At 41.7% G+C, this 22,401-nt stretch overlaps 1 protein-coding gene across 3 annotated transcripts in view; it reads right to left on the minus strand.

The window, feature by feature from the left end:
* NFKBIZ (NFKB inhibitor zeta) overlaps nucleotides 1–6,951 on the minus strand; it is a 46,783-nt gene extending 39,832 nt beyond the window's left edge. For all 3 annotated transcript variants that reach the window (XR_006818055.1, XM_046002801.1, XM_046002800.1), the window contains exons 1-9: nucleotides 6,526–6,951; nucleotides 4,201–4,340; nucleotides 3,658–3,688; nucleotides 3,436–3,539; nucleotides 2,557–3,332; nucleotides 1,786–1,891; nucleotides 1,251–1,397; nucleotides 995–1,058; nucleotides 538–707 (exon numbers count right to left, since the gene is read on the minus strand). Coding sequence is in view for 2 of the 3 variants with exons in the window: in XM_046002801.1 (XP_045858757.1) it covers nucleotides 538–707; nucleotides 995–1,058; nucleotides 1,251–1,397; nucleotides 1,786–1,891; nucleotides 2,557–3,332; nucleotides 3,436–3,539; nucleotides 3,658–3,688; nucleotides 4,201–4,340; nucleotides 6,526–6,814 (1,827 nt within the window). In the remaining variant the exon portion in view is untranslated. The remainder of the gene's footprint in view (nucleotides 1–537; nucleotides 708–994; nucleotides 1,059–1,250; nucleotides 1,398–1,785; nucleotides 1,892–2,556; nucleotides 3,333–3,435; nucleotides 3,540–3,657; nucleotides 3,689–4,200; nucleotides 4,341–6,525) is intronic.
* Nucleotides 6,952–22,401: the final 15,450 nt, after the last annotated feature.

The following is a 22,401-nucleotide window of genomic DNA, read 5'->3' on the forward strand; positions in this document are numbered from 1 at the left end:
CAGACATATAATTAGCTCCATCTCTCACCTCTTCTCCTTCCCAAGGTCTGAAGTACCTTAAGATTTAAGCATGTTCTCCCTCAGAGTTCCCAACTCAGTGCCTTGTACATAAGAGATACTCAGTAAATAAACCTCAAATATAAAGAGAATAAAATATTTTCCAGTTTAAAAAATCGCTTAAGTCCAGATCCCACAGTGATGGAACAACACTTACAAAAAAAGCACTACCCTTATTACTAGTACATGAAAATGGAAGCCAAAACGACAATATCAATTTCAAGTATTTTCTCTTCCCTCCAAACAAAGACTAGTTTATTTCACAGCCTCAATGATCTTTTGAATAATAATGCACAGATTAAAACCAAATTAAGAAAGCTGATGATTTTAAAATCTAAGCTTCTTAATTACCCATGCATTGCCACTCACTCCATTAATTTAAAAAGAGGAAAAAAGCTTTTGGTAATACTTGGGAACGAGGTCTTTTGCTATAAACACTTTTCTTCCCTACCCCATCTCCAAACTCTTCTGAGAAGTTACCTTAGCTTCCACTGCTGCTCCCATCTGAATCAGACATTTAATGGTGTCAACCAAACTCTTGTTCTTCAGTAGAAGCTCCTGAACTTCGGGCAAATGGGGCTGTTGATTTCTCTGGAGTTCATGCACCACAGCATTGTGGGCCACAACCGCACAGTGGAGAGGAGTCAGGCCTAACAGAGTATCATAAAGCAGGGGTCAAGCTTCCATCATGCATTTCAGTTGTGCCACAAGGACAGACCTTGAGGATGGTCTCTAACACGACCTACAGATGGGCTCCCCAAGAGCTAGTAAGGCAACCTGAATATTCCTCCCATTGGGTCTGAGTAGTAACTTTATCTACAGACTATTTTAGCTTTAATTACTTCCCTTCCTTCTTGGTCTAAAACTTAATACCCTTAGAACTGATGGGTCCTGCTCTCTAAATGGTTTTTCGCCCAATAAGATTTCCATTGCTTACCATCATAGTTAGTCGCCTCAAGATCCAAAAACTGATTGCTCTTCGCTGCTCCCTTCTGAATTGCCTGCAAAATTTAAAAAGAGGGATGTGTTAGCAAAAGACAAGTTACATAAATATGTATTAACTAGTATTCCCAAGAAATGAGTAAGTCAACTCAAAATAGATTACTGCAACAGGCAACCTACACCTGACTTCTACTATCCAAGCCCTATCTTTTTGGCCCTGTGATAGCAGAAGCTAGCTCACCGCCTCATACCTGGAGCACCTGGGAGTGACCTTTCTCAGCACAGACATGCAGAGGGGTTCTTCCCCAGCAGTCGGTGGTGTTCACCTGGGCCCCGAGGTTCACCAGATCCTGCACGATGAGATGCTGATTGGCAGCCACTGCCACCTGAAAGGCACTCTGTGGACATTCAGAGGGAAGAAAGATTTTGTTTAAATATGTAACACTACCCTGACAAGGAATATGAACATAAACTAAGACTGAGGGGAAAACCCCACATAAAGAAAAGAAATCCTATTAATGGCAATAGATACTGTAACACAAGGAAATGAAAATAAGCCTAGGGTGTGGCTTTATTATAACCAGTTAGTCTTTGGTCAAATAAGGACAAAGTTAACGTTAATAACTTCAAGGTTGATGGTGGCAAAGAGTCAACCTCTCAAAGTTAATATTAACTGAACTCTCTTGATCTGGGGCTCTAAAGTGATCTACACATAAATATGAAACTGGTCATCGTCCTCTTGCCCACGGCCACATCCCTGCCAGTTCACTCTGGCAAGATCCTCACCTGTCCGTTGTGCTCTTTAATATCCAACATGTGAAGTGCATTCATTTTTCTTGCAAGGACATAAGAAAGTGCCCTTCTCCCCTGGGCAACAGCAATATGGAGGAACCTGGGAAACAAGGAGAAAAAGAGGTAAATTACCTATGACTTCACTAAGTTCATCTTTAAAAAAAAAAAAAAAAAAAAATTCTCCTTTAGCCCCCTTCCTGATATGCTGGTGCACTCAAATGAAACATTACAGACAATAATTTGTCTTTTCTGCTAGGCCGATAATACATTTGCGTTGCAACAGGATGCGTTAAGCTGCCAGAAATAATAAGAAGAATGCCAAATTCTTATTTGGCATGCTGATCGCTTTAAATCTATTATTTTTAATATTCCTAAAAACCCTACGAGGGAGGTCTTTTCATTTTACATGTCAAGAAACTCAGGCATAGAGAGGTTAAATAACTTGCCCATGACCACGAAGATGTCAAGACAGATGAAGATTCAATCTACAAGTCAACTCACAGTTGGATCACTGACCAACTAATCATGATGTTTTTGCTCTATAGACACAATCTATGCTGGTCTTGAAAAACCAACTATTCAAAGAAGATACATTTTTATTAATTTAGAACAGGCAACCTGATCAGACTAAAAATATGAAAAACTCTGGAAATACTGGCTGTCATCGAACAGTAATTTCTACTGGTTAGCCACACAGAGAAATCCTGTGCCCACCACATCTAACAAGTGTGGTTAGCCAAATTATTTATAGAAAAGGATACTCACGTGTCACCATCTGCATCCTTGGAAAGAAACTGGTCTTGGGAGATATTTGCCAATTTGCTTTCTTCCTGCTCTACTTGCCACTGAAAAAATGACTTCCCTAACTGTGTGGTGTTCACTGGATTTCCGATGTTGGGGAATGGCAGTGAGGTGCTTAAAGGGGCAGAGCCTGCATCATGGCCCGGCATGGCCTCACAGGCACTGGGTGGCATCATGCTGAAGTTTTGCAGGTGACCATCATTTTGTTGCTGAACGCTGGGGGAATTCTGAATGGGAACAGCAATATTCTCAGATTCCCGACTATTTAGAAGGGATGCAAAACTTTGATCTGGGCAGAACTGTGGTTCTTGACCATCAAAGAGGTTTGGTTCATAGCTGGGGGATTGGGAAGTTCCAGGATAAGGACTGTATTCCAGAGCTGGGGGGTGCGTGTAGTGCTGTGGTGGTGGCGGCTGCAAGTTCTGGCTCTGGGGCGAATACTGGTACAGGGCCGCCTGATCCATCAGGTGTGGGGAGCTGCCGACTTGGAAGGACTGGTACTTCTGAGGCGGAGAGAAGATGTGCCCTCTGTGGAAGTCCTGACACTGTTCCCGGGGGGAGCTCTGCGGGACCACCCCAGGGCTCATCCAGCTAACTTGGACAGTATTTAGGGAAACCGGGCTGCACTCGTTCTTAATGTTCATTATGTTCTGAAGCAGATCGGCACTGCTGTCCTGCTTGGATTCACTGTGATGAACATCTTCCATGCTCTCTGCTGGTGTTGGTGTCTGAGGTGGTGTCTGGAGAAGAAGAAAAGAGTAAGTGGCACTCTCTCTTTCAAAACTATTCCAGCAAAGGAATAATTTCTAAAGAGTATTTGGAGGAAAATAGTGAGATACTTACCAAAAACTGGGTATGTAATAAAGCTGGCCTTTTGCAAGCTGGTCCATCAGACAACGAATCAGGTCCTTTCCTTTTTCCACTATATGGTACTACGTTCTTCAATTCTATACCCAAGAAAGCAATATGGAATCTGTGATGACTCTGTTCTCTAAGTTTTACCCATAATCACACTACATCATTTTACTCTAAAGCCCCCAGGATATGAATAAAAGGATTTCTTACCTGTGAATTGCTCTCTGTTCACACTTTGTGTCTATAAGGAAAAAATGTTTCCAATTTAGTGCATATCAAATGGTTTCCTACTTAATGAACATCAGTAAAACAGACTTATCTCTACCAGTCTTTATAGCTTGCCATAAATCTTTGATAGTCACCCTAACAGTATTTATTTTCTATCTTAATTTTTATTCTATCTTGCAACTTTCCCCAGGTTCACTTTCATCTTAGTTCAACTAGGTCAAGACAAAATCAATACGGCCATTTGAGTTTTCCCTTTGTAGTCCAGCTCTTCCATTTCAACTGAACCCCTGAATTCCTTGCCTCCAACTTGCCTTCATTTATTCATTCACTCCTTAAATTTCCTTTGTGTGCCTAGTACCAGGCTAAGTGATAGGAATAACAGCAGACAGAGACCAATATGTCCTCTATCCTATGACTTTGTGGTGTGGTCTACTAAGACCTATTGGACCTAGGTCAGCAGAGAATAATAAATAACCTGACAGGAAAACTTCCCTGCCCTGACCCAAAGCAAAAACTAGGTGCTACCTTCAAATCATCCACGGGTTGGCCAGAAGCCTTCTGTTTATGACTTCGGATATGCAGCAGGAGCTCCTTCACTGAGTTCTTCACACGAACGCCTTGAAAGGGTCCTCTCTGCTGCCTTCCAACCCCCATATGGGGTTCAGCTGTTCAAAAGAAAACAAAACATATCCCAGTTAAATCTCTTTACAGGCACAAATCTTGATAATCTCAAAAGCACAGCTGTCTAATGTATGAAGTCCCCAACCAAGACTGCAAAGCCTTTCTAACTCCCTCTGGTCAATGGCCTTGCATGTCACCCCCCAGCCCTACTTAAGGGTTCTTCATTTCCTAATATCTTTCCTCATCAGGCACCCTATAAAGTTCATAAAACTGTGGTTTCAGGGGCCCCCAGAGCCAAAAGATAAGCCTGTCTTTCGGTCCTATCCATCCAAAAGACACGGTCACAGATTCTGCCACCCTCTCATAAATCTGTAATTTTTCTTGACTTCTTAAAAACCTTGAGGGAGCAAGCAATAAATGATGGATTTTTAGGTTTTTCAAAACAAAGGCTTTATGTCCACACAGAAATTTAAAGTCTATTAATCCCATTCACCCAAGAAAGCATAAAAACAAACTTCCTCCAAAGGTCTCAAAGTGCCCGAGCCTAACAATCAACAATGTCTTAGATTTGTTTCCTACTATTTCCTGCATTCAGCTATGCCAAGAAAGCGGCTTAAATTCACTAAGCTGAAACACATTTTAACGTACACACACAGGATTTCCCCTCAACAATGGTTTTTGGAACTTCTCACCAAGGCCTTCTAAGTAGAAAGGAAATAATGTCATTTCAATTTAAATTCTAAAATACACTTTAAAATGTCATCTATGATTACAGCATTCCACTTCTGACCACTACTATGTCACAACCTCTTGGGATGAGCCGAATACAAAGTAAACACGCAGAAAGTCAGGAAATGAATAACTGAGCCACTCAGCTGGGAGTGGAAAAAAAGTGAGAAGATGGGACAAGAAACAATGCCTAATTTGAGTATATAAAGATAGAGATTATACCATAAGCATACGAAAGGAAACAATTCTATGACAGAGCAAATTAAACAACCAGTTGATTTAATGTTTAAATTGAGGAAAATCTTGCCAGAATCTAATATAGCAATTCTCTGGATTGACAGGAGTTAATTCAACGTCACAGGGAGAAAAATTCAGTTTCAGAAATCCCCTATGTCTATGTGGTAAACCAAAGAACTAGCAAAATAGTTTCAGCCAGATGAAGACCAAATGTGAGAGAAAAGGTTCTAAAACACACACCACACACACGTTTTTGCATCTGCTACACATTTAACCTACAGGGAACACCTTATAAAATTCACTTTTTCAGTGAAAATGAAAAATCATTGTTTAAAATAAAAGACAACTGAAACAGAAGTGGCTGACAAGCGGGAACACCTAAACGAGAATGTTCTTTAAAACCATGCTGATTAGACTTTCCAATATGTGAGATTATATAGAGATTCTTTAGTCTACCCACAGTGCCATCCTGTTTTCTCTCGAGTTATGCAACTGGGCTTATTAAGAAAAGAAACTAACCAATTCATAACAGAAGAAAACATCATGCCTTTTTTAAGATTTGGTTTAACCATTCTAAAGCTCATAGATTAAAAACAAGACCAGAAATTCGAGGTAGACTTCCTGAATCTCAAAAACATCACAAACTAAAGGCATAAACTGAGCTGGTTTTCAGCCCAGTTTCATCTTACATCTTAATATCAGTTTCTTTCCTTTAACATAAAGTCCTTTTACTTAAAATTTCCACAAATATTTAGGAAAAAATAAGTTGACCTTAAACACAGTACTCCAACCTCATTGGTGACCACAAGAAAAAGTTATACCTACATCAGAACCAAAAACTCGCCACACGTACATGAATTATGGCTTAATAAAGCATTTTTTTAAAGAAAAAAAAAAAAAAAGAGTGGGAATAAAATCTCTTGTGATTCCTCCCCACCGCCAGAAATCAGAGCTCTGCTCTCAGAGGCCCTTTGAGCTAGCAGGCCAACTGGATGGCGCCCAGATTTTACAGATGGTCAAAAGGCACGAATTCTATCAAACGCCTGGCACAGAACAAGTCATCTAGTAACTGCCTAATAAATGACGGCTAGTGTGATGATATACTGCCGCTAAGGAAGTCGCAGAGGAGACCTAAGGTCTGGTCGAGATACTTCGCACCTGAGCGGCGCGGACCTTCCCCTCCCAGCGCGTGGGCCGCCAGGAGACTGGGGAGACACGGGTGCCGGGGTGCTGGGACTGCCCCCGCCCGGGCCGGGGGGGTACCTTGCAGTCGCTCCGCACGCGCGCCGCCTCTCGGCCGGGATTCCACAGCCCCGCAGGAGGACACGGACGAGGCGGAGGAGAAGTCGGAGGAGTCGGAGCCGGGCGAGCCAGGAGCCGAGGGCCCCGACGACGAGCAGATGGCGTCGCAGGCGCCCGGGGCCGCGGCCGGCGGCGACGCGCCGTAGAAATAGGCCAGGTTCAGCGGGCTGGTCATGAGGCCACCGTCGCCGGCCGTGTCCAGCAACCCCTCTCCGCCGCGGCTGTCGTCCAGCAGCTTGTCCACGATCATGCTCCCGGGCTGGGCGCTCGGGGACCCTCACTCCTGCGCCACCGGCTCGCTGCGCGCGACCGCCTCCCTGCTATGGCTCAGGCGGACTCGAGAACCGAGCGGCGGGAGGATGGCGCGGACACGGGCGCGGCCCAGGGCTGCTCGGCTTTTTAACCGGCCTCCGGGGGCGGAGAGAAGGGACCGCCGCCTCGCCTGCCTCCCCCGAGCCCGGCTGGGCCATTGGCAGCGTCGGGGCCGCCTCCCCGCCCCTCCTCCGGATGCGTCCCGTTTCCAGTAAAATGTACAGGATGAGGCAATGTGCCCTCCGCCCTCGCCCCGCCCGCCCGGCTCCGCCCCGACGGGCGGGTTGTCTCCCCCCTTCACCTGGAAACCCCGACCGAGTGCGGCCTCCCGCTTCCCGCACCGCGACCCCCGGCCCGGCCCCCCACCGGGAGAAGCCGGACCAGGCACGGGGGCAGAAGCCGGGCCGCAACGGCTTGGGGCTCCGAGCCTGCGGAGGGAGGCGGGGAGGCGGCAAGGCGGCGGTGGGAACAGGTCGGCCCGGTTCCCGGGCTGTGGGAAGTCCTGGAAGCTGCGCGTTCCGCACTCCTCCGCCCGCACGGGCGGGGCGAGCTTCCCGCCAGCTCCATTTAAGGCGTCTCTGGAAAGTTCCAAAAGGCCTGTCTTCTCCAGAGCTTTAGAGCGGCTTAGTCCTCTTAACCTAGCGTTTGCCAACGTACATTTCGGCAGGGCCCCAAACTGAGAAAGATGTTGAAGCCATTTTTCTGTCCTCAAATTACAATCTGACAACTAAATATTTTATGGCACAGCCCGGGAATAAAAAAACAGTGCCCTACACCCCTGTATAGTTAAGTAGTTGAACAAAGTCATGTAGCAAAATGATGACGCTACATACATGTGAATGCCTGTATTCATATACATAAATTTGTTTTCTTTCTACATAATTTTACATTTTATCTGATAAACAGGAATTTTTATCTTTCTTAAGTAAGAGTGAGCAAAGGAGAGCGAGCACAAGTGGGGGGAAGGAAGAGAGGGAGAGGCAGACCCCCCGCAGCGGGGCTCCATTCAGGGATCCCAGCCAAAGGCAGACACCCAAAGGACTGAGGCGCCTCTTAAGTGGCCCCTCGTAAGTACTTTTTAATGGATTTACACAATTCTTTACTGAAGTCCTAAATCTTGTTAAAACCATGGCTAGGAGTTTGCAGGAGAAAAAGATGAAAGATTATATTCCTCCTTTCAAGTACACTATAATCTTGTAGAAATGATAAGCACACACATGCTATATTAAAAGAAACCAATTATGATTAAACATGATGAGGGATACAAAGTCCAACCAATGTCCTAAAAAGAAAGACAAATAAGGTGGTGGAGGAAAGAGGTCAGGAGGAAAATCTTTGCCAAGGAGGTGGCATTCCCTAAAGAATGGTGTGGGACTTCAACCAAAAACATTAACAGGAAGAAGGAACAGCATAGGCAAAAATATTAGGAAGAGTCAGATAAAAGCTTACTTCTAGGATAGTCAAAGGAAAGACGATAACATAAATGTAATAAGTAACTTTGTGCCTTTGGGTGGAGCACCTCCAGTGGTAGGCTGCGACAGTGGGTCCTTAATAAACACTGAGTGAACATGAAAGAATTTGAGGCAGGCAAAATTAACCTGCAAGCAGCTGAGATGGGGTAAGACGGAGAAGCCCAGAGGCCATTAGGAATCACTGCAGTAGTCCAGGAGAGAACTGACCTGACCCTGGCACAGAGGCAACGAGGAAGAGGAAAGTAAATGGAAAGAAGGGGCTGGACAGCATTGCTAAGACAATCCACAGGTCTGGACATGTTCAATGTGGGCAGCAATGAGAGGTTCCCCCGTCAGGATGTGATTGGGGGCCAGATGATTGGGATGCCAGCTTCAGATCACAAGTAAATCAGCAGAAGCAAAATGTTAGGGTTCCAGGAGGGAGACAGGAAGACAATGAGTTTGAATTATTACTCAGTATTAAAAGGTTATAGAAGACCCTGCTGGGAGTTCCAAAGTAAATATTTACTTCTTTCATAATAGTATTGTGTTGCCCCCAAACTTCTTGCTGTCTTTCCCTTCTCTCAGTTTTTGGATTTCAGTAACTTTTAAAAAATAAAAAGGAAACAAGTCCTTTATCTCTGCAGGAAATACAAGACTCCAGTAATTGCAGTTCTTCAGGAACCAAAATCACTTAAAGGATGCTGCAAATGAGATGTTGGGTTTTCTCAATAAAGTCTATTTGGGTATTTTCCCCCCATTAACATTTTATGTATAGTAAAGGCCTTACATGTCTCTTCAAATTCATGCACAAATATTTTTTACAAAATTAATTCTCCCCCCAAAATTATTCCTGGTTTTACCCGGTATATAAAAATCCAAGCTCAAAAGCATAGCCTCTAGAGAACTCATAAATAAATATGGTCAGTGAAAGACTAATGTTTCAGAATAAACATTCAATATTTTCTATGAAATGTCAAAGCAATCATACTATTTGAGAAGACCACAAGCCTCAATGCCCAGAAGCCCATGCACATACAGTCAAGAATCCTTGTTTCTTAACATCACTACAAAAAGCAAAACTAAATAGACTTTGCTTCATTTACACATTGAAATATAAACTCAATTTGGTCTATGAGGTTGAATGATAAGACACTACCATTGTTCTAATCAAATATGATAGAACATTGCACTCTCAGAGAGAGAGCTTCCATGATATAAGGACTCTCTGGAAAAGTCCACTAAGGCCAACAGCCAGCACGAACTGGACAGCTATGTGAGAGAGCCATTCTGAAAGCAGACCCTTTATCATGTCAGGCTTTCAGATGTCTGCACTGACCAACATTTTGACTGTAGTCTTAGGAACAACCTCGAGCCAGAATTCCCCCAAAGCCACTTCCAGATTCCTGAATATGGAAACTATATTTAAAAAATGAAGGCTTGGGGCACCTTGGTGGCTTAGTGAGTTGGGGCATCTCCCCTAGGCTCAGGTTATGGTACCAGGGTCCTGGGATTGAGCCCCATTCTCTTCCCCCTCTCTCTCTCTTTGCCTGCCTCTCTGCCTACTTGTGATCTCTGTCTGTCAAATAAATAAATAAAATCCTAAAAAAAAAAAAAAATGAAGCCTTACAAATTTCCCCAAGGTCACACTGCTCATCACTGGGTGAAGAGATTAAAATCCTCATCTGTCTGACTCTAGAGCCTGACATTTTGCTTTAAATGGAGACCAGAAGACTCATTTCCTCAAGGCTCAGCTACTCCATCTACATATAAAAATATGAAAAAAGATGAAAATGACATATTGGTGAGATCCTGGATTCATGGAAAGAGAAATCTGCTCCAAAACAACTGAAAAAACTGAAAAAAAATATAAATAAGAAGTAAAAATATGATGATGGCTACCTTTCACTTGGCTTTATAGATGTTAACAATTTACTTTATTCTATCTTCTACGTTAGAACATTTCTGAATAGTATGGTGCCAGTTAAGTTGTAACACCATTTTGAGGTCAATCATTCAAAGTTTCAAATAAAGGTACTCATTGTTTTAATATAGATGTAATAAAATTTTCAAAAGCCAGAAATTATTTGGTGCAGTCTTTCAAACTGGAGATGAAAAAGCCAGTAAAATATCTTCTGGGTTAAATTACTATACTGCATTGGCTAAAGAAGTAAACATCATAGGCTAGAGATTAATAAAGCCTGGGAGAATTTATTTTGCTGAATATCTTCTAGATGAAAAAAATAGAAAAAGAAATACTGGCCCTGCCCTTTCCAAAAATATAGCAACTCACAAATTAAGATGTGACTGCAAACATGAAAGCTGATCTTGTTGGCAGTACTGCACTGTTGTCTTAGGAACGGATAGATCTACAGACTATCGGAGCTTGGGATTTTAGTTGTATTCATCAGGTATTCGCACTGGCTAATCACCAAAGATCTCTTAAATGAATGCTTGAAAACAACCATAAGAGGTATTGAGACATTCAAAATGTACAATAATCTTCTTGAATCTCATCTACTACCCTGGAACAATTGTATTGACATTTGCACTGATGGTACAAAAGCAGTGCTGGGTAAACCGTGGAGCCTTACAACAAATCATGTCCGTGCCAACAGAATGAAATCGCAGTCATTGGATTCATCCCCACCATCCACTAGCAGAAAAGAAAAGGAAAAAAAAAAAAAAAAAAACAGTGTCACTTAAGAAAATTCTAGAGGAAACAGCAACAGTTATTAATTTTATTAAACACTGACCCTTGAAATCTACATATTTTTAGTATTCTATGATCATTGTCTGGAAAAGCACTTGGTCCATTAGATTGAATGGATTAAATGATAACACACTGCCACTTGTTGTACTCCAATCCTATTTGAGTAATGAGTTGAACTAGTCACGATTTTTCATGGAACACCAGTTTACTCGACAAATTGTGGTTATTCTGACTTGGATGTTTGTCAGTTATTTATTTTTTTAATGAACTAAGTAAGCCTGTCATGTCAAGAAACAATTGACAGTATTTGTTATCAATGATAAAATGAAAATTCTAATTTGCAAACTTCCTGCCTGACACCTTGAGCTTGATACCTTTCCAGTATTTTTTATTTATTTATTTTTAAGATTTCATTAATTTGAGAAAGAGAGCATGAACAAGAGTTGGGGCAGAGGGAGAGGAAGAAACAGACTCTCCAATGAGCAGGGAGCCTGACCTGGCGCTCCATCCCAGGGCAAGAGATCATGACCTGAGCTGAAGGCAGACACTTAATGGACTGACCCACCCGGGTGCCCCTTTAAGATTTTTTTTTTTAGATTTTATTTATTTATTTGACAGACAGAGATCACAAGTAGGCAGAGAGGCAGAGAGAGAGAGAGAGAGAGAGAGAAGCAGGCTCCCTACTGAGCAGAAAGCCCGATGTGAGGCTCGATCCCAGGACCCTGAGATCATGACCTGAGCCGAAGGCAGAGGCTTTAACCCACTGAGCCACCCAGGCGCCCCTCAGATTTTATTTTTTTAAGGAATCTCTACACCCAATGTGGAGCTTGTATTTACAGCCCGGAGATCGGTTGTATGCTCCACCGACTGAGCCAGCCGGGATCCCCCATACCTTCCCAGTATTTGAGAATGTTTTTCATGAGGTCAGTGGTGATATTTATTAACAAATGTGATTTTTTTAATATTATATAGTGAAATGTAATATTTGGAAAATTTACATAACTCAATATTTTCCAAGTATTTTCCAAATGAAGAATGCAGGATGTTACAAAAATCACACATGGGTAAAGACCCCATTCCAGGTGGGAGAGAGACCAGTGGATATTAATGTATTAAAAGTATAAAAAAGTTCACTGTTATGGTTTCAGATTCCATATTGCATTTAACCTTTGATGAACTACCATTTGGTATAATATTAAAAACAGCCACAATTATCTGAAGACTATTAAAACATTTCTTCCTTTTCCAATTACATATCTGTATGAAACTAGATTTTCTTCATAGATTTCAACCAAAACAATATATTACAACAAATTAAATTCTCTAAAACCAGATATTAAGAGACTTGCAAAAATGTAAAACAATACTGATCGATTTTTTTTACTCTTTTACATTTACTACTGAAGTGTAATTGACATACACTGTTACATTAGTTTCAGATGTACAATACTGATCCAACAATTCTTTACATTACACAATGCTCTCCACGATAAGTATAGTCACTGTCACCATACATTAGTGATTTAATATTATTGACTGTATTCTCATTGCGGTACTTTTCATCTGTGTCTTATTTTATAGCTGGAAGCTTGTACCTCTTAATTCCCTTTATCTATTTTGCCCAACTCACCTCCCCTCTGGCAACCACCAGTTTGTTCTCTGTACTTATGAGTCTGGTTTTTTGTTTGTTCATTTGTTTTGTTTTTTAGATTCCACATATAAGTGAAATCATATGATATTTGTCTTTTTCTAACTTATTCCACTTAGAATAATTCCTCTAATTCTATCCATGTCGTTGCAAATGGCAAAGATTTCATTCTTTTTTGTGGCTGAGTAGTATTCCAATACACAAACACACACACACACACACACACACACACACACACACACACACACACTCTCACATGCCATATCCTCTTTATCCATACATCCATAGATGGACACTTGGTCTGCTTCCATTTGTTGGCTATTGTGAATAATGCTGCAATAAACAAAGGGGTACGTATATCTTTTTGAATTAGTGTTTTCACCTTCTTTAGGTAAATACCCAATAGTGGAATTACTGGATCATATGGTATTCCTATTTTTAATATTTTAAGGAAAACCCCATACTGTTTTCCACAGCGACTGCACTAATTTACATTCCTACCAACAGTGCACGAGGGTTTCCTTTTCTCCGCATCCTCACCAACATTTGTTATTTCTTGTCTTTTTGATACTGGTCATTCTGCCTGGGGTGAGGTGATACCCCATTTTGGTTTTCATGTGCTTATCCCTGATGACCAGTGATCATTAGGTGAGCATCTTTTTATATGCCTCCTAGCCATCTGTATGTCTTCTTTGGAAAAATGTCTATTCAGGTCCTCTGCCCAGTTTTTTATTGGATTTTTTGTATTTTCAGTTTTAATTGGATTTTTTTTATTTCTTTATATATTTTGGATATTAACTCCTTATGGGATATACAATTTGCAGATATCTTCTCCTATTGTCCAGGGTGCGTTTTTATTTTGTTGACAGTTTTCTTTGGTGTGTAAAAGCTTTTTATTTTAATGTAGTCCCAACCATTTATTTTTGTTTCTGTTTCCCTTGCCTGAGGAGATATATCCATAAAAATCTTTCTATGGCCTATGTCCAAGAGATTACTACCTATGTTTTCTTTGGGGAGTTTTATGGTTTTAGGTCTCACATTTAGGTCTTTAATCCATTTTGAGATTTTTGTATAGTGTGAGAAAGTAGTCCAATTTCACTCTTTTTCATGTAATTGTCCAGATTTCTCAACACACACAATTTACTGAAAGACTGTCTTTCCCCATTACATACTCTGGCTTCCTTTGTCATAGATCAACTGACCATATACGCCTGAGTGTATTCCTGGGCTCTCTATTCTATTTCATTGATCTTCATGTCTGTTTTTGTGCCAGTACCATACTGTTTTGATTACTATAGCTTTGTAGTCTATCTTGAAATCTAGGATTATGATAACCTCCAGTTTTGTTCTTCTTTCTCAAGATTGCTTTAGGTATTTGAGCCATCAATTTTTTTCTGGTTTAGGAAATTCAATTTTTAAAGTAGATAAGTAAACATTTTTTTTATTTTATTGATAGAATGAGGCAGTATCATTATGATTCAAAGTAAAGTTCCAGTTTGTATTAATAATTGTTGAACAGCTGGTTCTGGAACCTTCCTCTCCTCTCCATTTCTTATTTAAACTGCCCAAGATAGCCTTTCATCTCTCACCTGAGCCAAATGATTACCCATCAACCTTGCCCACTTAAAATCTACCCCCAGACTGCCATGATCAAGCCCTAGCTGTGACTAAATCAAAGAATTTCCCTACCCTATTTATGAATCCTTCAGTGGATCCACTGAAGCCATTCATCTTGAGCTTCAAGTTCAGTTTTCTTAAAATGGCAAGTGTCCAAGCCCTGCCTTCCTCACAAGATTCACCTTCCTCATTAGCTGCAATAATACCAAACTCAACAGAGTTTCCCACAACTCTGAGACTTCACTTCTGCTTTTCATTCTATGTGATGTGTTTTCCCCTTCCTCACCTCCCATACCTCACCCCTGGAGCCTTCCCTGACACTCCTCCACCCACCCTCACTCTCACTCTCAGTCTGGCTTAACGGCACCTATTCTGTGTTCCCAAAAAGACTTCCATCAGAACTCTCAAATTGAAATTACCCATTTACGAGTCAGTCTCCTCTATGCCACCACAAGCTCCCAGTCCATGTATCCCTTATAAGCAGCCAACCAAATACCTGTTACTTAGTACCCATTTTATTGAATGGGGCATTTTTAAATAGATACATTTTAAAAGTTACATAGGTGCCCACATAATATCTTGCCTTTTATCTCTTAGTCCATAAAATCTAAAATATTTACTATTGGGCAAATTACAGAAAAAGTCTGCCAAACCCCCTTTAAGCAACAGTTCTTAGAGGCACCGTAATGTCATGACTTTGAAACCTGCAGACCCAGCTCTGGCATTTACCAGCTGTGCGATATTGCCAATTAATCTCTGACCTTCAGTTAACTGACTGGGAGGCTTAAACAACGAAGTTTTATTTTCTCAAGGTTCTGGAGGCTGCAAGTCCAAGATTAAAGTGGCAGCAGGGTTGGTGTCTCCTGAAACTTTTCTCACCAGAACCGCGTATGGCCTTTTCTTTTTTCTTTTCTTCCTTTTTTTTTTTTTAAGATTTTATTTATCTGACAAAGAGAGAGAGCACAAGCAGGGGGAGCAGCAGGCAGAAGGAGAAACAAACTGTCTGCTCAGCAAGAAGACTGATGCAGTCCTCGATCCCCAGACCCTGAGATCATGACCTGAGCCAAAGGCAGATGCTTAACCAACTGAGTGACCCAGATGCCCCCACAGGTGGCCTTTTCTGTAGATACTCATCCCTGGTGTCTCTTCCTCTTCTAATAGGGACACCAGTCAGATTGGATTAGAGTACATCCTCATGGTCTCATTTTAATTTAATTACCTCTATAAAAGCCCCATATCCAAACACAGTCACATAGGGTTTCAACATATTAATGGGAGGGGAGCCACAATTCAGTCCATAACAAATAGGTTTGATGTAGCTGGATTTTATGGGTTCTGAAAACAAGGCATAGAACTTTAGTTATGATATGAGAGGTCATGGGGTCCAATTGTGGCTGAACAGGAAAAAACATCCATATCACAGCTTTCCTAAACAAACTTCCAGCTGCTTTTTTTTTTTTTTAAGATTTATTTATTTATTTGAGAGAGAGAGAAAGAGAGCAGGAGAGAGGGGGAGGAAACAGAGGGAAAGGGAGACAGAGAGGGAATCACAAGCAGACTCCATGCTGAGCATGGAGCCGAATGAGGGGCTTAATCTCACAACCCTGAGATCAGGACCTGAGCTAATGAGCTGAAACCAAGAGTCAGACGCCAAACTGACCGTGCCACCCAGGCACCCCTCCAGCTACTCTTAAATGTGACGGTAATGAGAATGAAGACCCATGGGGTAAATGGAAGCATTTTGGACAAGAAACTATCTGGTCTTTTCTACAGTGGAATAAAGGTGCTGAAAGAGTCAAATCTTAAGGTCTTCTAGAGATTTCTAGAAAAAAAAAAGAAAATCTTTTAGTTGCAGTGGAGGAGCAAAGGGAGAATATGGCAAGTTTGGTTTTAGACCTCTTGATTATACACTTGGCAACACGGCATTAGAAGTCAGAGGAAAGGTCAGAGCAGGAGATAGGAAACTGGACTCTATACAGGTCAGAGTTGAATCTACGGGAGTGGGGGAGCTTGCTTAGAGTTCAAAAAACACAGAAGACAAAAACTCTCCAGTCTCCATTCTCAAACTGCTTTGGGTTTTCTAAGACCTCTCTAGCTAAAGTAGCACCTCTGGCTCTCTCCCTTTGCCTTGCTTGGTTTGTCTTCATAGCACATTATTACTACCTGGCATCGTATTTCTATAGCTATTTTGTTTTGTCTGTCTTTTCCCAGGAGAACGCAAGCTCCAGGAGGGCATAAACTCTTTTTGTTCGTACTCTGGAAGAAGGCCCAAATTATTGTAGGTGCTCAATAAATATTTACTTCTAGTTAACCTATAATTAGATTAATTTTATGATCAACAGAATTTAATCTGATAATAGATTGCTGAATATTGTCTTTTTACCTCTTCTTAAAATAAAATTTTGTTCTTTAACAAATACCTTTGGATAAATGAATACATAGACACATATATTTGAGAATCTTGAAATACACAACCTAAAAAGTTAGTTTTGTTTCCATTTGTGTTTTCCCTTAAATTGTACTTTCCCCAAGTCAAGAGCACCTAATCCCTTCTCTGCAACAGTATTTATTTATGAGAAAGTAAATGTGACTTTCTTTAAAAATCCAGGCATTTCAGCAATCTGGTTGTTCTTATCAGATAATCTGTTACACCTACTTTTTTTTCTTCTTTAATTTTCATGGCAGGTTATTTGTGGTGTCATTGGTTTCTATCCGTCTGTTTTCCTTTTACTCATCACACCTGTACTTAAAGATTCCTGTGTCCTTATACCTATGTGGGCACCAACAGTCCACACAAACATATGTTTATCACTTTTCTTTATTATTTTCACCAGGATGACTACTTGTGCTATGGTGTCTCATGAAATACAGCTCTAGGTAGTATAGGCATTTAAACCAAGTCAACCCTCCTTCTTTTCTCTAAGGAATCATAAGGAAAGAAAAATCTGAATCATTTGTATTTCATACAGGTGAAGATTGTTAAATCTAGCTTCTCTTTTTCTGGTAGTCTGAGTGGTACAAATGGCTCTAGAATTATGGGGTAAAGTAAATTTTTTTTTTTAAGATTTTTTAATTTATTTATTTGACAGACAGAGATCACAGGTAGGCAGAGAGGCAGGCAGAGAGAGAGGAGGAAGCAGGCTCCCCGCTGAGCAGAGAGCCCGATGCGATGCGGGGCTCGAGCCCAGGACCCTGAGATCATGACCTGAGCCGAAGGCAGCGGCTTAATCCACTGAGCCACCCAGGCGCCCCTATGGGGTAAAGTAATTTAAAGCAATAACTCTCAAACAGATGGGGAACTCCTTACAGGACTATTCAGAAACATTGAAGAAGCGTTTTCAAGAACCACATGACCCCAGTTTGAAGATAGTAGTGGCCAGAGACCACCTTACTGATGGGAGCATACCGTATCTCTTGGGTGTGCTGGGAAAGTAAACGGTTGAGTATCACTGGTCAGGCATTCTGAGAGTTAAAGTGAACAGAACACATGCAACTAAAAGATGATTGGTTTCTACCTATCCTCTACCCTTTATTGCCGGATTGTTTGTTTTGTTTTGTTTTGTTTTGGTCTTCCAGACCCTTTTACTAGAATTTTTTTTTTTTAAAGATTTTATTTATTTATTTGACAGAGAGAGATCACAAGTAGGCAGAGAGGCAGGCAGAGAGAGAGGAGGAAGCAGGCTCCCCACGGAGCAGAGAGCCCGATGCGGGGCTCGATCCCAGGACCCCGAGATCATGACCTGAGCCGAAGGCAGCGGCTTAATCCACTGAGCCACCCAGGCGCCCCTACTAGAATTTTTTTTTAAGATTTTATTTATTTATTTGACAGAGAGAAACACAGTGAGAGAGGGAACACAAGCAGGGGGAGTGGGAGAGGAGGAGAAGCAGGCTTCCTGCTGAGCAGGGAGCCGGATGCAGGATTTGATCCAGGTCCCTGGGATCAGAACCTGAGCCGAAGGCAGATGCTTAATGACTGAGCCACCCAGGTGCCCCTGTTTGCTAGAATTTTATGGAACTTTTAAACTGTAAAGGAAAGTACAGGCTGATGGGAAGAGGGCACTCTGCAGGGCAAAAGGAAAAGTCTGTAAAATCCAGAATGAGATTAAGAGATAAAATTTGAGCATGCTTGTTAGAAATAGAGAAAAATAAAAGATGTTAACAGGAGAACCTCATGGCCAATTTAGTGCATCTTTAGTAATTGTTTATTACAGTAATAGTTTTCTGACTTACAAATTCTACTATTATGATTCTTTAAGTTTACTTATTTTTAAATAATCTCTATACCCAGTGTGGGGCTCAAACTCACAATCCCAAAATCGAGTCTCATGACCTCCCAGCTGAGCCAGCCAGGCGCCCCGTACAGTTATGACTTTTTTTTTTTTTTAAATACACTGGGCTCCTTCCTAACCAGTCTGCATAAATGTGAAAGGGCGCTGGAGGGAAAATGCTATAGAGACACAAGTTATAACTAGACAGGTTTTTGTCCAATAGGTAATCTATCCCCCCTGGTCCTCCCAACCATACACACACAAATAGGTGGAGATTTTCTCAATGGTCATAATGATTATGGGAGCAGAAAAGGAACCAAGACATATTGTCTAGGATGTGTCAAACAGTTTACATATATTGTACATTATCTTGTGTGAGCTTAGCAATTTTATTTAGATACTAATGTCCCAGTTTATATGTGTCTGTGGGATTGTGCTATGGCAGCCCTCACAAAATAATGTACTATCCCATCTTACTCCCATTTACTACTCAACATGCAGTCCTTATGAGTGATCCTGGAAAACAGCACACTAATTCTTGTCCCTAACTTTTTGGGTGGGGGTAGGGTAGGGTAGGGGGGCAGGGGCACAGCGGGCTCAATCTCACAACCCTGAGATCATGACCTGAGCCAAAATCAAGAGTTGGACAATTAACCAACTGAGCCACCCAGGGATGCCCCTCTTGTCCCTAACTTTCATCCAAGCTAGAATTACTGCCTAATTTTCTTCATTTCTTGCTTAAAAGCACGGGATTTTAAAGTCAAGCAAACCTGGGTTCAAATCCCAGCTCCATTCACTTAACAATCATGTAGTTTTAATTAACTTCTCTAAGACTCCATTTTCTCATCCATAAAATGGAAACATTCAGGGGCACCTGGGTGGCTCAGTGGGTTAAAGCCTCTGCTTTTGGCTCAGGCCATGATCCCAGGGTCCTGGGATTGAGCCCTGCATCTGGCTCTCTGCTCAGCGGGGAGCCTGCTTCCCTTCCTCTCTCTGGCTGCCTCTCTGCCTACCTGTGATCTGTCTGTCAAATAAATTTTAAAAATCTTAAAAAAAAAAAAAATGGAAACATTCACTGCATTCAGTCAGTGTGTAGGTTAAGTGAGGTAGTGTACATGATATGCGTAGCACCACTCCCAGCACACAGTATACATTCAACAATGATAGTTATAATTATCCATTTTTCTTTTTTTTTTTAAGATTTTATTTATTTATTTGACAGAGAGAGATCACAAGTAGGCAGAGAGGCAGGCAGAGAGAGAGAGGAGGAAGCAGGCCTCCTGCTGAGCAGAGAGCCCGATGCGGGGCTCGATCCCAGGACCCTGAGATCATGACCTGAGCCGAAGGCAGCGGCTTAACCCACTGAGCCACCCAGGCACCCCTATAATTATCCATTTTTCAAGGCTCCATTAATACTTGCTTTTTAAGGGGTGCCTGGGTGGCTCAGTGGGTTAAAGCCTCTGCCTTCGGCTCAGGTCATGATCCCAGGGTCCTGGGATTGAGCCCCCCATTGGGCTCTCTGCTCAGCAGGGAGCCTGCTTCCCTCTCTCTCTCTCTGCCTGCCTGCCTCTCTGTCTACTTGTGATCTCTGCCTGTCAAATAAATAAATAAAATCTTAAAAAAAAAATACTTGCTTGTTAAACATTCTGGCCTCTTTGGACCACCAGCCAAACTTGAAGAGAATATAGAAAAGAATCATGGAGTCAGATTTGGATTTGACTACAGTCTTGATGCCACTGAAAATGTTGGAGTTCATGTCATAAATCATGGGGACCCATTCACGACTTTTGAACTGGAAAAAGCATGCCCAAAGCCATACTTTAGGAAGGACCAAGCAGCAGCTGAATGTAGGTGATCAGGACAGACAGTCCACAGTAGTGACTGGTCCTAAAGATGGAAGGAGAGTGGTATCTATGGGAATAGAAAGTGGGGAATTGTTGGGAGAAGTATTTCAGATATATGCTCTATGGGACTGGCAACAGACTGAACACGGAAAGATAGGAGAGAGTCTGAAGTAACTCCAATATCTGAAAGACTGACAGAGTGGTAGTCCCATGAACAGAAATATGGAAGCCAAGTGAAGGAGAGTACGGAGGAATCGAGTTCGTTTTTAACCTCCACATTCTACTTGCTGTGCTGCTCCTACCACTGCCTCTCGCCCCGTATCTTCAGTCTGATCAAAGCAGTCTCCGTGCCCTTCTCTTCCAGTAAAATTTCAAGAAGTCATTTCAGAATTAATTCACACTGAGAAATAAACTGAAATCTTTCCCAAAGGCTATTTGCATTTTAGAAGAGGCCTCCCAAAATGAACAACCATGAAGTCTGGATAATTGACAAACATAAGGGAGGTATAAGATGGAGGAAGCATGTCCTTCAACATTATTATCACTATACATTTCTCTTCCTATTTGCTGCACTTTGTCCGGCTGAAATCTGGCACCATCCCTGGATTTGACACTAGTGTTGTGTTGAAGGACCCCTTTCTTATCTTAATGCTGGATGGTGTTCAATGCCACAGATAAACTAAACTGTTTTCATTGCCTGTTTAAAAGATCTGAAGCATCACCAAAGGGTAGCGGGAGTGGGAAGGTCCATGGCATATCAGTGTCTGCCACCATCAGATAGTTCTAGTCCATCTGTCATGTTACTAGAGAGGCCAAGGATAAATTCAGCAGTCTTGCCCAGTGATCATTTATGGTTTCCTCCAACCCTTGTCTTCCCTAACGAAACCTACCTCCTTTACCCTTTGCAAAGGTATGAAATAGAAGCTTCTTATGGTCTTCAAAATAGCTTTTCACAGATTAGAAAATAATTTAAAATTCACTTTTTTTCCATTCTGGGTGATTTCCATTTTTTTCCCCATTCTGTGTTCAACCAAAACTCATGGAGTGACCATGTGCTTACACCACAAAAGGGAGGGAGGAGGTGGACAAGAAGAGGAGAGTAAAAATCTGAATTCCCATCCTTAAGGTGTTTTCGGTTCAGTTCATCTTCTTTTGCATCTGTGGATCACCTTGGCAGTTCTATCCTTGAACGTCCCACAAGCCTCTTTAGGTTTCTTTTAAATGTGGGAATCCATTTAAATGTGGGAATAGCAAGGGGCACACATTTTCAAAAGGATCTGAGGGGTGCCTGGGTGGCTCAGTGGATTAAGCCGCTGCCTTCGGCTCAGGTCATGATCTCAGGGTCCTGGGATCGAGCCCCGCATCAGGCTCTCTGCTCCACGGGGAGCCTGCTTCCTCCTCTCTCTCTGCCTGCCTCTCTGCCTACTTGTGATCTCTCTCTCTGTCAAATAAATAAATAAAGTCTTTAAAAAAAAAAAAAAAAGGATCTGACCCATATGGAATCTAAGTGCATTACCTCAGTGATTCTCATGGGAGTTATTCCCAGCCATGCATTTGTTTGTATGTGTGTACACTGTAATATGTGGACAGGCAAGGGTGAGGCTGATTTGTTTTAATAGTTGTAGTACTGAATCATTCTGCAGATTTTTTTTTTCTGACTTTCCAATCATTTTCTGACATATGTTCATGGTACAAACAGTTTTTACTGCACTTCAGCAAGCTGCACAAAATGAGGTAAAGCAATCATCATGGGACTATAGAAAACGGTATAGCAGGTCCTCCAAATATGAAACACAGAATTACCGTATGATCTAGCAATTCCACTTGTAGGTGTCACCCAAAATAACTGGAAGCAGGAACTCAAACAGATTCTTATTTACCCATGTTCACAGAAACATTGTTCACAAGAGCCAGAAGGTAGAAGCAAGCCAACTGGCCACTGAGGGATGAATGGACAAAGAAAATGGAGTATATACATACAATG

Source organism: Meles meles, chromosome 4, assembly GCF_922984935.1.
Source record: "Meles meles chromosome 4, mMelMel3.1 paternal haplotype, whole genome shotgun sequence".
Taxonomy (NCBI): Eukaryota; Metazoa; Chordata; class Mammalia; order Carnivora; family Mustelidae; genus Meles; species Meles meles.